Genomic DNA, 13,008 nt, shown 5'->3' with positions numbered 1-13,008 from the left:
CTCTCTCTCCATCCCCCAACAGGCTGAGCTTGGCAAGCCCCGAGAAAGAAGCTGTAGTCTGCCCGGGATCGATTTTAATTATGGACTCTACATCCGAGGGACAGATGGAGGGGTGCCTGCAGGTGAGAGACCCTGGTTGGGAGCTTATACAGGCTTGAGGGCTTTCCGGGAGGGTGGGTCTGTCTGCCCCACAGAGTTCTTCCGGCCACCAGCCAGGGGAAGGACCCAGGAGCCGGCCGGAAAGCACAAGCCTGGGGGAAGCCCCAGGCCGGGGCAGAGGGTAGGACAACTCGGGAGGGGAGCGGTGTTTGAGGGGGGACCAAACAGGATCGTGACCTGAGCTCTCGCAAAGGCCAGTGGGACGGAACCTGCCTTTGGGGACAGGACCATGGTGCCCCGCGCTCTTAGCCCAACAGAGGCCAAGGGTCAAATGAACCCAGCTCCCTGTAGGACATGGAAGCACTTTCTAGAACCCTTGGGATCCTGGTTCCTCCCCTTGAGGCTGCCACCCTTCCCAGAGGCACCGCAGGTGGGCACGGCGAGAAGGGGCAGGGAAAGAGACCCAGTTCCACTGCTTGCCCCATTTCTACTCAGTCAGATGCTGGGCAGCCTTTCTTCCAGACTGACGCTGTCCCTCCTGCTCCCAGCTCTTGGACACTGGAATGTGTTCAAGCAGCAGCCCACCTGCCCCACCGAGCTGACCCGGAATTACATTGCGATGAACCGGGGAGCTGTGAAAGCCGGCCTGGTAACAACCCGGGAGAATCTCCTCTACCGCCGGCTCAATGACATCCGCATCAGCGACCAGGAGGACCGGCGCACGAGGAAGGAGCCTCCCGCTCTGCCTCCAGACATGACGTTCGGGGTCATGCAACGGTAAGGCGCTGGCCCTGAGTGACTCGGGGGACAATCTCGGAGGACAAGGGGGAGTGGATGGTCGATGCTGCTGAGCTAAAGGCTCGCCTGGTGAGGACTTGCCATAGGGATGTGGGCAGGCCACCCACTGTCTCTCATTCAGCAGATTTCAGAGCCAGCCTCGGTCTGGCTCTGCCCTCAGGGGGTTCATGGCCCTGGTGAGCATACTGCAAGCCTGGTGGCTCACCCCAGTGCCACAGCATCCCAGTGAGACCACAAGGGAGACTCAAACCTGGCCGCAGACCCCCGACCCGCTGCGGGATCCGTGCCCCTGTTTGTGCGGCTGTATCCCAGGGTCATGCAGCACCGGCTGTGGAGGATTGCGGGAGGTCGTGGGATGTACGTACCGCACGCAGGGCCTGGGACATGGCGGTGCACAATATATGTCGCTGTTACGAGTGCTGAAACCCTAGAAGGACAACTGGGATTCGGTTGAGGGGTTTGGTAGTCAAGTACTATAAACTTAACGTTGCTTGATTGCGATATAACTTGTCCCTAGTAAAGCACACCAGCCTTAAGGATTCAGCTGCCTTGTACCCATGGAAATGTTTGCGTGACCACCACCCAGAGATAAAACATGTATCTCACAACCCATGTGCCTCCTGAGAATGACTGCGCTTCTGCCCACTGTCACCCCTGACTTGGCTGGTTTGTAGCGCGTTCCAGTTGCTCCACGGGCACGCTGATATTAAGAGTTTTACAGCAAGGATCTGACGAGCGTGGGGCTTCACCCAGTTCTTTCATGCTAACGGGGACTCTCAGTCCACACAGGACCACACAGGCAGCCGGGCACTCCCATAAAAGGACTCGTGGAGCCTTGTCCTTTCCACTCAGTGCCCTCGCCTTCCCCGGCCTGACCTCTGCAGTAGCCAGTGGGCTCTGCCCCTTGCTTTCAGATTGGTCTTCTCTCAGATCATCTTCCACATGGCGGCTGCCAACGTTAGGTTTCTAAAACCCAACCCCAACTCACTGCCACAGAGTCGATGCCAGCTCAGAGCAACCCTAAAGGACAGGGTAGACCTGCCCCTGTGGGTTTCTGAGACGGTCACTCTGTACTGGAATAGAAAGCCCTGTCCATCTGGCTCCGAACTGGTGATATCGAACTGCTGACCTTGATGTTAGCAACTCAGCGCATGACCACAGGTGCCATTAGGGCTCTGATTTCCCTAAAACACAGATAACATTCTGTTTCTCCCTGGACAGCTCTCTGTAACAGCTTGATGCTGTTAGGCACTTTATCCTGTCTGCCATTTCTCTCTGCCCAATATCTGTTCGTTCTCCCTCTGGGGCCAGACCCTGGTTTCTACTGGTTTCCCACCATCAGCCCATGCGGATTGCTTAGGCCTATTTCAACCCAGACCCTGGGCGTCGGCAGGTGGCCTAGGACTGGCCAGCCAGGGCACCGGATTCCCCTGGGCTCTTTGCCCCGCTCAGAGACAGCCGTGTGACAACCTGGGTTTGACCTGTCAAGGTCGTTCACAAACTCCAGTCCCGGCGATTAGGGAGCCTCGAAAGCAGAGTTGTTATGTTGGGCTGCGACCTGCATGAGCCATTCCGAGGGAGAGAGAAGGGCTTTCTACTTCTGTAGAAAGTGACCGTTTTGGAAACTCCACGGGGGCGGTTCTCCTCTGTCCCATAGGGTCGCTGCGAGTCAGTGTCGACTCCATGGCGGGAGCTTGGTTGGGTTTGGTTTATTCCCAGTGATTGGTTCAGGGATAACGAGGACATTCTATAACCGTCGCGTGCCTGTGATCAAAATTCAGCTCCGCTCTCATGCCCGTGTTCTCTTCTCTCACAGTCTTTCCCCACCTGTGACCAAAATGGCCAATCCCAGTTCCACTCTGCTGTCCTAAGACTGACTGCAGCGGAGAAAGGCTAGGAATTGCAGGATGGCTCTGAGATTCTTCCGGACCTCTTGGGTCGTGTCAATACATCCCCCTGAACTGGTCACGGTGACGCGAGTGTTTGAAACACACGGATTGGCCAGGCGGGGCTCACGTGTCTGCCTCCACCCCTCTTGTTCTGAGCATTTCCCCACGCCACGCAAAGCTCACCTCGGAACCACCTCCTGGCTTAGCTTTACCACCTCCCACCGCCTCAGAGACTACACACATCTTCTTCTCCCTCAGCGGAGATGCATTTCTGGTCACTGGTCCTTAGAATCTGGACACACATGGGACTGTCACTTCAGGGCTGGACGAGCTGATCTGTGGACACCACCCTTCCCACCCGTGTAATCATGCCCCAGGTCCTCGCCCCCGACTCTGCAGCCCCTCAGCCCTGCGACCTCCCTGTCCGATTCAGACAGAGCCTTCATGGAGTGGGAGAGCCGAACCCCAGCCGGGCACCAGCTGGGTCACCAAGGCTCTCCAAAACAGCATGGTGGTGTGGAAAGAATTCTAGGCCAGGAGTCACCCAGGGGTGCTAGTCCAAGCCTCCTCCCCAACTCTCCACATCGCTTTCCCCCCGTACCTCCCGCCTCGGACTCCAGCATCCTGTGAGTCTCGGCACATGCCTCTCTTCACCATGTCATTGATTTTCACTGCAGTCCCATCAGGAAGGTATCCAGGCATATTGTCCCCATTTCCTGCCAGGGAAAGCTGAGGCCGGAGGGATTCGTTGGCCTCTTAAAGTCATGCAACTTCTTCATGGCAGGGATTAACTCCGATTCTTAATCTAATAGACTTTCCAGCAGATGAGATTTTATACATAAGTCTGTATGTATTAGGATCTATGTTTGTATTTATAATATATTGATATAGATTAAATTTAATATGTGTATGATGTTAGAATACACCAGCATTAGGGACTGCATGATTCCAAGCTGCTATTTGAAACAGGAGGAAAAAGAAGTCCAGAGGGGTGGAGAGACTCCCCCAAGGTCACACAGCGAGTGATCAGTCGTGCTGCGGCTAGCGCCAGGCTGGCCAGCACCCTGTCCAGTGCTATGTGCTCCGTGCTTTGCCGCCTTGGTCCTGGGGCACAGCGTGAACCCTTACAATTTCTGGTCCTGGGCTCGGGTTTCCCATTCCATCACTTATCGTCAGCTGGGCTTCGAAAGACCATCGATTGTAATCTCGCTTTCGGTAGAAAGCTTCCCATTGCTGTAAAACCCAGTAGCTACAATTCCAGGGAAGGGGTGTGATGAAGTACCCACTGTATCCGCTGTGATGGTAAGTGGGCTTTGCATATGCAAATTGAATGGATTTTAAAATGGTATTTAATGACAATTTTCGTAGCAGACATTAACATTAATTGCACAAAAATGAAAATGCTGCATTAGGTTGCTGTTAGCGGCAAATATCGTGGCCATAAAGCTTTATCTTGATCAGCGGCAGCCTGTTCGGATGTGACAGGGCAGCTCAGCAAATTGCAAGCAAAAAGGGCTTTCATGAAACAGAAATGTCCCCCAAAGCAGGCCCAAATCAGCATCAATTTCGCTTTATTTCTTCATAAGTGGAGGTTAAATGGCTGCTGGAAAAGCTTTCATTGAGATGCCCACCCTGCCCAGCACACCCCTCCCGGCTTCCCCGCCTAACCGCAGAACAGTTAAAAATAACTGCCCGCTCAGTAATGCAGCGATTCCTTTACAGGTATGGGAGCACAGCCCAGTCCTTAACCACTGCCTTTTACATGCCGGAGGGTCCTTTTGTGTTTCTCTTCTTCTTTTCTTTTAACTCTAGAAAGCATGCTTAAAAACAAATGTGATCTGATTACACCCAATTACCAAGGAATTGGGGTGCTTTGGTCCAACAAGCAGACAAGAATCCCATTCCTTTACGATCATGAGTGTGTTAAAAATAAAGTCTCTTGGTGGAAACCAAGCCTGGTGGCTGCCACCAACACTTCTGAAGTATACACTGAAAAGTGATTACAAAAAAATGAGGAGCTGATGCCAGGGGCTTCAGTGGGGAGCAAATGTTTTGAGAATGATGAGGGCAACGGATGTGCAAATGTGCTTTACACAATTGATGTCTTATGGATTGTGATAAGAGTTGTATGCGCCCCCAATAAAATGATTTAAAAAAATAAAAGAAAGAAAAGCGACTACAATGGGAAATTTAGGGCCAGATGTCTTTTACCGGGAAGGTAGAAGACCGGGTGACACATCAGTCTGCGTTTGGGCACCAATCAAAAAGTTGGCCCCTTGAACTCCTCTGGCAGTACTGCGGTAGAAAGGCCAGGTGATCTGTGGTCCACAGAGCTACCATGATTCAGAATCTACTCTAGCAATGTGGGGATTGGGCTTTTTTTTTCTTTTCAATTTCTTATTTGACCATGATAAAACTTTGAAATAAAAGCCCACTTCAGATGAAATGCTTCTAAAGTTCACTCTAAACTAGGGTCGCTATGAGTCAGAATTGATCGATGGCAGTGAGTTTGGATTTTCTTGGTAAGCTAGGGAAGGTAACAGGTTGACGAATTGTAACCACTATCTGAGTTAAATTCCAAACTACTAGCCCCTACGCTTGACCTCCCTGCCTGCCCCTCGCCATCAAGTCTCTTGCCCTTTCTGTCATTTGCAATGAAAAAAATAAATTGAATATGAGGAGGCAGCCCCCTCTCTTTTCCACCCTGTCCCCCCACCCACTTTTCCAACCCCTCCATGGCAGATGGGATTTGGGCCTGAATGTAAAATTATCCCATTGGTTCCTTTCCAGTTAGTAGATTTAGTCCCCAATCCACACCAGTGTGTTACAGGCCATCACTCACTTGTAAGGATATATTTCAGCCCACACGCCTCTCGGCTTCCCCGCGTAACCGCAGAAGAACTGTTAAAAAAATACTGGCCCGTTTAGTACTGTGGCTATTCCTTTACAGGTATGGGACCAGACCCATTCCTTAGCAGCCACCTTTTACACAATCTCTATTTCTTAAAGGAAGGAGAGGTCTAAACAATATCTGGAAAATGGAGCCTGTGCAGACCTGTGGTCTACGGCCACGGCCATGCCTACCCAGAGAGGTGTGTGTGTGTGGCCCACATAGAGATTAAAAGAATAAATTATAAATGTGAATGAGTTGCCACATGCACAAGACAGAAGATCCCCTATAAGATCCTAGGTTTCCTGCTTCTCTTAAATCAGAAGCCCGGGCAATGTGGGTCTGCCCTGGGACTGGACTGGGGCCTGGGCCAAGAGGCAGTGTCCCTTTCCGACAAGTCACACAACTTGCTGTTTCCTGTTTATCACGGCCCCCAGGTGGCGCCAGCTTCTCACACTGCCTGGTTCTTCTGTTCCTGCTCTGGTCAGTAGGCTCCTACGGCTGCGGTGACCTCTCAAGTGTGCCGTCCAGGGTTTTCAAGGTGGAAGCAGATCATCCGGCCTTTCCTGAGCTGCCTCTGGGTGCGTTAGAAGCACCGGCATTTCCGCTGGTAGCCTAGTGCCTCCCAGTTGGTGTCTCCCAGAGACGCCTATCACTAACAATACCAACCGACCAAGCATACCCCAAATCCAGAGACACAGACTCACAGTGACCCAGAGAACAGAGTTCCAACCGCCCCGAGGGTTTCCGAGGCCTCCCATGTCTTTTTCCCTCAGAGCCGCTGGTGGATTTGAACCATCGACTTATTGCCAGCAGCCCGCCTCTTAACCACGGTGCCCCAAGGCCCCTTACCACTAGGCATTTTGCAAATGCAATTGGTCATGTTTCTATCAGTCCTACAAGGCAGGTAACCTTCCGCTCAGTTCACAGGACAAGGAGGGTGAAGGTCCAGCCCGAAGCCATGGGGCTGCAGAGCACGGGTGTGTACCTGGTTCCAGCTGGCCAGTTTTGCAGATTACACCTATGGGATTAAAAAAAGAAAAAAAAATCCTCAAAAGCTGAACTCCCTGCCACGGAGTCATTTCTGACTGCCAATGACCCCGTGGGACAGAGTGGAACTGCCCCCCATGGTTTCCAAGACTAGAACTCTGCAGGAGTCGAACGTCTCATCTTGCTGCCGTGGAGAGACGAACTCAGCCCACGGTGCGACCAGGCCCGTCTTCTCAGGGCAGGAGGTGGAAACAGCCCGACCCTTTTCCTCGACTGTCGAATCTCAGCGTTCCAGCCAGCGGAGAAGTCATTCTCAGCCCCAGCTTCTAAGGCCATAACCTAGACCTCAGCACGCTGCGACCCAAGTCCGTGAAGAGAGACGTCGTCTGGAGGCCAGGAATGTAACGATTAAACAAGTGCTTAATTATTGATGCATCCGACTAAGTGCTTGCAAATGTTCCTATGCCCCCGGCGCATCTTAATTGTTACTGCTCCTAATTGGGCCAGCCTTGTCGAGTCAGACCAGTGGGGGATGGGAGGGAGCTGGGTGCGTGTGGTCGAACTGGGCGGCAGCTCTTGCTCCTGGCCAATGCTGGGTGCCCAGGGCTCCACCAGCACCCGGCTTGGGAGCTGTGTACCCAGTGCCATCTTTGAGACAAGGCTGCTGGTGCAACGCGATCCCTCGCTCCATCTTGGAACCTGCAGTGCCCCGCCCCCCTGCCACACTCCATTTCTGACTTGGGGCCAGCTGGAAGGTGGGGAGGGAGACCTCCGGCTTTGAATAAATAATGACAACTACGTGTTATTGCTACTGTCATGTGTCAGACAGGAGGCTGAGCCCCTCAGATTCATCATCTCCTTAAATAACTCTCGCTGTGTGCTGTGTGACGTTGTAAGAGCTAGTCCTGGAAACCTGCCGTGACAGGTCTGCTGTGTTCTCTGGGGTCGCTGCAAGGTCACTGCAAGTTACAGCCCACTCCATGGCAGTGAGCTTGGTTGGTTGGTGTGTTTGTTTGTTTGTTTTTTGGGGGAGCGCGTTGTTTTTGAGCCCAGTGAGTATGAGGTTGGCACTCGTCATCGTAGTGAAGTTGTTTGCTCTTGGTTGCAGGGCTGGCTGTGGCACTGATCTGTCCCCTAGCAGACACAGGGATGAAGGTGACACAGGTAGAGCTGTCACCCAAGCTTTTCCTCCACTAATGGAGGAGGACTGAGGTGGGATATCCAATTGTACTATAATGCCACCCGATCTGAATTTTCCCCTAAGGTTTTAGAACTTAATCTCAACATCCCCAAACAAAATTAGAAAACAAACACTACCATCAAGTTGATGCTGACTCCTAGAGAGCCTACAGGACAGGGTAGAACTCCCCCTGTGGGTTTTGAGACTGTAACTCTTTACAGGATTAGAAAGCCTCATCTTTCCCTTTCGGAGCGACTGGTGGTTTTGAACTGCTGACCTAGTGGTTGGCAATCCAGTGGGTAACCACTGCACCACCAGGTCTCCTTCAGCATTCCAAGGAGCCCACCAAACCTCTCTTTGGGCGTGTCACGTCCCCGACCTAACCTTTTGTAGTTCGCCACTTCCCAGTCAACCCAGACTTCTTGATGAGGCATCTAGGCCATTCCTCATGTCACCCAGTTCCTCACCATACCCCCAGCGCCAACCACAGCGCCTCTGATGACAAAGCCCTCAGGGAACGTGGGCTGGGCGTGTGCACGGGCAGTTGACCACACCTGAATCCAGAGAAAGCCAATTGCAATGTGAAGTAGAAGATTTAGTTCCTCCGCCAGTTACTCTAGTCGAGACCTCTTCGCACCCCACAGGCCTGGCACTGAAAGCAGTTGGGCCACAGCAAAATAAGAAGCTAGAGAAAAATAAGACCTGCTCCCAGCCCATCCTTGTGTCGGTGGCTGCTGCTGGCCCCACCATCAGATGCATCATCAGCCTGACATTGACAGATGTGAAGGATGGAGAAAATTTTACAGGCTGTTAAAAAAAATGTTTGCTGCTTGACAGGTTTGGTTTTTTTTTTAATCTCTCTGCCAAGCTGATTTATTTTACAAATTTACAATGGGCCCATCAATCACTCTGGGTTATTTTGTCTCTCCTGGAGCCCCTTGCCAAAATCTACATCACCCACCAAAACCCCTCTAAAGTAATACTAAGCCCCATTCCCAGGCCATTGTCCCAGCAATTGAGAACAGCGTCCAAGGGTACAACCCTGAGTCCAGACCTTGGCATGGCCACAAGGGGGAGCCTGTGGGTTTCTCAGAGCGAATGGGCTGAAATGTACACTGTCCGGCAAAGCCGAGTTTTCCCAGCCCCTGTATGACCTGCTCTTGAATCCCTGTCCACACTCTCGTTGATTGTTTCGTTGCTTTATGCCGATATTCTACACTGGGCCCTCAGATCCCAGGAAGCAAGGACAGTGTCTGTGTTGTCCATTGCTGGTCCGTCAGAGTCTAATGTAGCACCTGCCTTTACTCTCGGATGTGGTCGGTCGCCCATGCCCACCCTCAGGCCACGTTCCCTGAGGGCTTTGTCATCAGAGGCGCCGTGGTTGGCACTGGGGTATTGTGGGTCATCGAGTGACAGAAGGAAGGTTCTGCATGTCTCACCAAGGATTCTGGGTTGACTGGGACACGGGGAGCTACAAAAGGTTAGTGCCGGGGATGTGGCACGTCCAGAGAGAGGGTTGGGGGCTGTTTGGACAGGGTCGAACTATAAGACATGGTAGAATTGGGTTTCTGAGGCTGTCAGTCTTCATGGGAGCAGAAAGCCTCATCTTTCTCCCATGAAGTGGCTGGTGGGTTCCAACTGCAGCCAACACATGATTTGGCACTCAATAGATACTTATTGGGGACAAATGTGACCCGGATGCTTTGAGGTGCAGCAACTAAGTCATCTAGAAAGCAGAGGGTAAAGCCAGAGGTCGCGTGTCATTTATCCCATGTACACTTTGGGTGGTTAACCACAAGGTCAGCAGTTTGAAACCACCAGCCAGCTCCAAGGGATAACTATGAGACTTTCTACTCCTATAAAGAGTTAGAGCCTTGGAAACCCATGGGGGCAATTCTACCCTATCCTAGAGGGTTGCTTTGAGTTGGCAACGACTCGGTGGTGGTGAGTTGGGTGTGTTTGGACTACCCTGGCCACTGGTCTGCACCAGGGCAGAGCAGTGAGGTGACCTCAGAGAGTGACTGAAGAGAGGAGACAGGTGCAGAGGAAGGGAGGTGAACTTCTTGTTTGGGTCTGTTGCTGAGATGATCTTTGTGGCACTGGGTTCAAAATGTGGGGCATCATACATTCAGAAGGTTCACAAACAGCAGGACAGTGACCAGCATGGGGGGGTGGGAAGCAGGGAGGAGACCACTATGTAACAAGAACATGAAAAGAAGCTGCGTCTTCTTAGCTGGATGAGAAAAGATGGAAAGGGACACACAACTCTGTGCAGCCCTGTTACAAGGACAGAGCGATGCGCTTTGCTTTCCATGGCTTTAGAGAACAAGACAAGGACTTGGGTGGGGGACAGGGGGTGGTACCCCAGGCTAACATCCTCTGGCACCCTTGCTCCGGCAGCCAGCAGGCCAACCGCACGCTCACCGCCTCATTAAGCCCTCCCAGTGCTCCCAAGGAGGGGCAATTGTATCCATTTTCTAGCTTGGTAAACAGAGGCTCAGAGAAAGCCACAAGGCTAGTCAGTGGTGGCACCGGGACTGGAGCCGCTGTCTGTTGTCCACGTCCCTGTCCATGCTTCGGGAGGCAGGACAAGGCACTGAGAGAGAACACAGTTTCTCAGCCGAAAATTTCTCATGATGGCACGGACTGCCTGGTGCAAAGGTGGCCCTCAGCCTCGGGGGACACCTATGAGCAACAACTGTCAAAAATCAATTGCCCATAAGACAACTGTGACATGAGGTGCAGGATAGAGCAGGAGGCTCCCCTCCTGCATCCTGGGCTCACTGCCTCCGTGAACGCAGCCGAGACCCTTTTCCTGTAGTGAGTGCGGCCCTCCCGTCACCTCTGCTGATTTACCTGTGACGTAACGACTGCACAGACTGGTCACGTGACTTGGCAAGAGGTCAAGGACGAAGAAAGGAAGTCCAAGGATTGTAACCCTGGCAGTTCGGCTCCAGGCCCCTCTCAGGAAGCAGCCAGAGCAGATTCCTACAGGGTCCGAGCATCTCCTCGAGCCTGGGCCCCTAAGCAAAGGCTTGCACCTGCCTGCAGCACCCCACACTGGGTCCCACAGAGATCTCCACAGCCTGTTTCCATGGACCTGGATCTCAGGGGAGTTTCAGCAAAAGGGGCCCCGGGCCGGGGAGGTGTACCTGGGTGGAAGAGGGCCCCCCAGCCTCTCCTCTTAATGCCTGCCCCATCCTCTCCCATTCCCCAGGCCCCATTCCTCCCCTCCACACTCGGCTTTGTTGCCAGAGACACGGAGGAGACATTCTTCATACTTTGCCTTTTTCCCCTCGTTCGGCTTCCCTGCGGCCGAGACAGAGATTTATTCCCGGCCTGATGCTGGTGACATTCGGAGCGGGGAGGGCTCTGGGAGATGCTGATGGGCCCATAATGGATAGGGCTGCCTCTCCCCTGGGGTCTGTTCAGGCCCAAACCCCATCCATCAGGAGCAGTTCTGTGCCAAGGTCAGCGCTAACGAGGCCGGGCCAGCCGCTCCTCCTGGGGGCCTCCCCAGTTGCATCACATAGGCCGGGGCTCGGGCTCGGGCTCTGATCCTTCCAATGCAGTGCCCTGCCCAAACTGGTGCCCTGCCCAAACTGCTGGGTACCGGCACAGGGGCGGGCTTGGTATCTGGCAGGGCCACAGGCCACGCCTCACCTCTGGCGCCTGGTTGCTGCTGCAGGATTGGCTGCGTTCCTCTGGTGACCCAGTAGCCTCCATGGGGCCTGAAGATGCTGGGACTTTCCCGAGCCACCTTCCACATCCCCCTGTTATCTAAGACCCAGAGAGCAAGACTAACCATAGAGCGAGCCTGGGTCACTTTGGACCAGTCAACTCAGCTGAAGGCAGAGCCGGTTGGCTCAGCGCCTTCGGAAGCCAGATGCTGGCTCAAAGTAGCTCTATGTCATCTGTTTGTTTTCATAATCAGATCACTTTCCCTTTGTCTAGTTCTTGTATTTAGTGTCTCGGTGTTTGCCTCCTCTGACAGGTTTCCACCATTCACAAGTTCCAGCTTCCGCAGGCGTTCCTGTAAACTAGGGTCAGGGTGGCTTCTCACTGTACTTAGATCACTTTGCAGAGCACCTTGCTTGCTTCGCTCCCACGCTGCCTTGGACTCTGCCTGTGGTTGGACCTCCGTGCTGCTTCTTGTGTGACACCTGATGCGTGCACACTGCGTTCCTCGGGGCTGTCTGTGGAGGGGACCCTCACTGAGACGTGCTCACGTAGTGGGGGCAAGAATGGACCCAAGCATGGCGGCGATTGTGAGACTGGCATGGGCCATTGCACACAGGCACGGGCCTGAGTCGGAAGCAGCTCAGAAACACCAACATGGCTTTGAAAAGGCTCTTTCTCTAAGGTCCCTGGTGGACTCCATAGGCAAAAGTCTCCCTGCTGGGAGGTGGTGCTCAGGGGCTGTGCTAAGTTAGGGTTCTCTAGAGCAGCAAGTCCAGGATGGGTGTATCGAGAGAACGAGACTTATGTCAAGAAATAGCGTACGCAGTTGTAGAAGTAGGTCCGTTCAGTCTGATTCAAGCCTATAGGTCAGATGTAAGCTGAAGGTTTCTACAACTCATAGCTGTCGAAGCTGATGAACAGGAAGCAGGGTGAAGCAGCAGGAGGGCCACAGGCTGGTAGAAACAGCGGGAAACGAATCCAAGATCCGCAGTCTGCTGATGGCTCCTGGGATCAGCAGGAGATCTGGGAACCAGATGCAGGATCCAGATCCAGCCCTGCTCTGCTCGGGGTCTCTCTTACACCAGAGGCCACATGCCAAGAAGGCGTCATGAGGCTGCGGCCTGATTGATAGACTGGGCTGCACTCCTAATTGTACGCAAGGCCATCTAGTTGACATAAACTCTAACCATTCCATTACAAGTGGTGGAATGATTTGGAGGGGGCTGTGGGCACTTAGAATAGCAAGCATGGTTGTGCCTCTTGAGGGAGGTAACAATGTTACGAAGTTGTACCTACAGAAATGACTGGGTTGGCGTAGGCTGGTTGCATATTTTCACGACCATAATAAACTCTGCCTGGCTATAGAATTTTTTTCCCCTATGTCCCTTGGGGCTGACCGCCATACCAGGGCAGGCCTGAAATGGCGACCTCCCCAGCAGATCCCAGACCTCACGGGCCTAGTCCCCTTGCTTGCCCCATCC

At 53.2% G+C, this 13,008-nt stretch overlaps 1 protein-coding gene across 1 annotated transcript in view; it reads left to right on the top strand.

Moving 5' to 3' along the window:
• The window catches only part of CFAP77 (cilia and flagella associated protein 77), a 172,306-nt gene that overhangs the window by 86,936 nt on the left and 72,362 nt on the right, over window positions 1-13,008 (top strand). The window contains exons 2-3 of the mRNA XM_075559552.1: window positions 23-122; window positions 648-876. Coding sequence (XP_075415667.1) covers window positions 23-122; window positions 648-876 — 329 coding nt within the window. The remainder of the gene's footprint in view (window positions 1-22; window positions 123-647; window positions 877-13,008) is intronic.

The sequence above is a fragment of the Tenrec ecaudatus genome, chromosome 10 (assembly GCF_050624435.1).
Source record: "Tenrec ecaudatus isolate mTenEca1 chromosome 10, mTenEca1.hap1, whole genome shotgun sequence".
Classification (NCBI taxonomy): domain Eukaryota; kingdom Metazoa; phylum Chordata; class Mammalia; order Afrosoricida; family Tenrecidae; genus Tenrec; species Tenrec ecaudatus.
Note: the sequence above shows the minus strand (reverse complement) of the source record. Positions and strands in the feature narration are given on the sequence as shown.